Consider the following 3639-nt stretch of genomic DNA (forward strand, 5'->3'; position numbering starts at 1 on the left):
AGGAGAAACAACAACCGATGGCTTCGTGCCAATCTTATATTAAATATATTATAATATTTCAATTTCCTCACATTCTTGTTAAGGTTGACTTCAATTTTGACGGCTATAGCTGGAAATTGTTTTTGGTTTCATATTGCATTATTCTTTATTTTTGCTGATTACTTTGAATCTTAATGTGATATGTATATCGAAAAATTACTTACCAGAAATATGCACTGATATATCAATCCACAAATCCGCTCCTTTAATTCACTAATGTTTTAACATTGACAAACCATTTCTCAATTAATAAGATGTACTTTGTAATGAGAGCTACTAAAGTTTATCTAACTGCAAAGGGATTTGGAGGAAAGATTTAAACATCAATCTAATATTAATTTCATGTGTCTGCTGTATTTAAAAATATAGGTTTCGAAATTAATAAGGGCTTTAGTGAAAACTATGGTCGTTCAATTTCCCATTCATCCCTTCCGCGAGGGAACAATTTAAGTACGCTTTCCCAATGCCACCGTATCTGTTGGTCTCTCGCTTTCCTCTTCCGTTCTTCGTCGCCCAATCATCCCTTCCGCGATGCAAAATTTAGTGCACTCTCCCAATACCACCGTATCTGTTAGTCTCTCGCTCACCACTGCGATCGGCATGTCATCGCCTACATCTCGCATCGATCGATCTGGGGCTAGGGTTTGTGTCTGGGAATTGGGAGATGGGGCAGAAGTTGCTGATCTACAGCTTCGTCGCGCGGCGGACGATGATCCTTGCGGAGTACGCGGAGTTCAAGGGGAACTTCACGAGGATCGCCGCGCAGTGCCTGGAGAATCTCTCGGGCAGCAACAACAAGTTCAGTTTCAACTGTGACGGCCGCACCTTCAATTACCTCGTCGAGGACGGATACAGTGAGTGCTCTCGGGTTTCTGTTTGGTTCCGCCAGGGCTCGTTGTGGTTTTGACTAGCCGTGGGACATGGGATATAGATTAAGTAATTTGAGCTGGTCCCTTGTTGTTCTGATTGATCTGGGCGTGAATTAAAGGTTTTATGATTTGCTACTCTGTTGGTTTTCTGATGGATCGTGACGGAGAAAAACAAAAGAATTTTGTCATAGTTGGTCATTTAGGGATTTGGAACATAACCTATCTGTACAATGTGAGCAGTGAAAACTAGAATAGTTCATTCCTATTGTAAGTTGGTTGGATCTAACTTAGGTTTTTAATATTATCAGAGTTTTGGCATTGATCAACTATATATAGTGACACATGAAATAAAACCTATCTGTACAATGTGAGTAGTGAAAACTGGACTAGTTCATTCCTACTGTAAGTTGGTTGGATCTAGGTTAGGTTTTTGATATTACTAGAGTTTTGGCTGTTATGAATGTTTCTTGGATGTTACTTTGTATACAATCAGGAGTGGTGGAGGTGGTATTCCACATTTTTATTTCTTGGATGTTTTATACATGTACGCAACGTTGTTGTATGAAAAATAATAGTGTATCCTAGTATCTTTTATCAGTATTACGGTCTGTTCAAGATCTTGTGAATTTATTACTGTGAACGCATGGACATTGAATAGTTTTATGGGCATCAGCAATTTGAGGTTTACAAACTGGCATAGTGACCTATTGTCTTCCTCATAAGCATTTTTGTGATGGTTGTTTTGATTTAGTTACCTGATAAATATGATTCATGAGGTTAATATACCAGTTGAATCTAATGATCATAGTTTTCTTTTATATGGGCAGTTAATTTGATATGATGGCTAGATTTCTTTGTATTTTGCTTTTTACTAAGATCTCTCGTACCTGCTTGAGATTTGATGATCACTATGCTCAATTACTTCAGTACTTGCAAAAATTGAGAATTTTATTTTACTTTGGTGCTCAAGTGAAATTGCGAATCTCGCAGCATTTTGTGTAGTTTCTGTTGAGTCAGTTGACAGGGAAATACCCATTTTCTTTCTGGAGAGGGTGAAAGAGGAGTTTAACAAAAGATATGGAGGAAAAGCTGCAACAGCTGCAGCCAAGAGCCTCAGCCGTGAGTTTGGGTACCATTTTCTGTTGACCATTGACATGTTCAAAATTTCAAATACTCTTTCTCATCTTGTCTAAGCAAAGATAATAATGAAGTTTCCACTAACATATCAGGTCCAAGCTTAAAGAGCACATGCAGTACTGTGCAGATCACCCTGAAGAGATTAGCAAGATGGCAAAGTTGCAAGCTCAGGTGTCTGAACTCAAAAGTGCTATGATTGAAAAAATTGAGAAGGTGTTTGATTGATTTCATTTAATTATAAAATATATACTACATGATTCTTTATTTTTCTTTTACAGCTGCAGGATGTTCTTGATGTTTTTTTTTAATACCTTTGTTGATTCTTTAGGTTCTTGACAATAAGGAGAATGTTGATGTGCTTGTTGAGAAGGCAAAAAACCTTTACTCTCAGGTATACAAGTCATGTCTATTGTGAAGTCAGTTAGTTAGTCCCTATGAACACTTTGTCAAAAATTATTAAAAATCACCAATTATAGTACAATAGAGAACTATGTTTTCTGTCCTCGGTGGGAGTTTCCCTCTAATAGATGTCTGATATTTTGTGCCGCAGGCACAAGATTTTAGACTGCAAGGCACAACGGTGAGGAGGAATCCGTGGCTACAGGATATGAAGATTATGCTGATTGTGATTGTCTTGGGCATAATCATTGCACTGATTCTTATCATAGTTTTGACCATATGTCTTGGCAACAAATGCTAATGTTGATGGATTTGGGATAATCACAACCACCCTTTTATCTTATATGACTTTGCTATCTGTGGTGATTGTGGCTCAGCATTCCCCGTCACAAAACAGTATTCTCTTTCTATGTTCTCATCTGTTGGGTTCTGTGATGGGATTGGCTTCAAGTGTTGTATGTTATGCATACATAGCCTAAACACAATTCTTTCTTACTACATGAATAGACAGTTCTATGGTGATGCTTTAATTTTGTTGTTGGTATAGACTGAGTGATGTCAATCTTCTTGCGCAATTATTGCTCATTTGCGATATGCCAACTATTTGGACTTCATTGTAGCAATTTATTGTTATATGTATCTCATAGGAAGCAAGCTACATCTGGAGTTGTAGTCTCTCTTGTTTGTAGTGAGTGAAAATGCTCCATTCATGATAGTCATGGTTTTGTAAGTTTTGAGATATCATCTTTGGTTAACGATTGTCCATTCATCAAACTGTACAATTTCACAGTGATATCAACATTTCTGCTTTTGTCATTATTATGCCATGTCTAAGCTTGTTTGAACTCTCTCTCTCTCTCTCTCTCTCTCTCTTTGGCTCTTTGGGAGAATGTGATTGTTGTGGACTCTTAAGAAATCATAACATGCATTCTTGCCATACTTCTCTTCGTCTTAACTGATCTCTGTTATTATTCTGCAGGTCCCTCCAGACTGATCAATTATTTATGTTGCATTTAACAAAACAGTTGTTAAAATGATAGACAAGAGTTTGTCATGGTGAGTTTCTCAAAGGAGGTAGATTTTTGTTATTACTGCTCATCAGTTATGTGTATCATTTTACAGTCTCATAGCTAATGATGATGCAAAAAAAGTTTGGGGGAAATATTTTTTTATTTCTAATTGGGTGATATTATTT

General features: G+C 37.0%; 1 protein-coding gene across 1 annotated transcript; it reads left to right on the forward strand.

Moving 5' to 3' along the window:
• Window positions 1–465: 465 nt before the first annotated feature.
• LOC135581262 (vesicle-associated membrane protein 721-like) lies at window positions 466–2977 on the forward strand. Its single transcript, XM_065194669.1, has 5 exons — window positions 466–893; window positions 1899–2037; window positions 2138–2258; window positions 2374–2436; window positions 2596–2977. The coding sequence occupies exons 1-5, from the start codon at window positions 704–706 to the stop codon at window positions 2743–2745; spliced, it is 663 nt and encodes a 220-aa protein (XP_065050741.1). The 5' UTR covers window positions 466–703; the 3' UTR covers window positions 2746–2977.
• The last annotated feature ends 662 nt before the right edge of the window (window positions 2978–3639 follow it).

The sequence above is a fragment of the Musa acuminata genome, chromosome BXJ1-8, assembly GCF_036884655.1.
Source record: "Musa acuminata AAA Group cultivar baxijiao chromosome BXJ1-8, Cavendish_Baxijiao_AAA, whole genome shotgun sequence".
In the NCBI taxonomy this organism is placed as follows: Eukaryota; Viridiplantae; Streptophyta; class Magnoliopsida; order Zingiberales; family Musaceae; genus Musa; species Musa acuminata.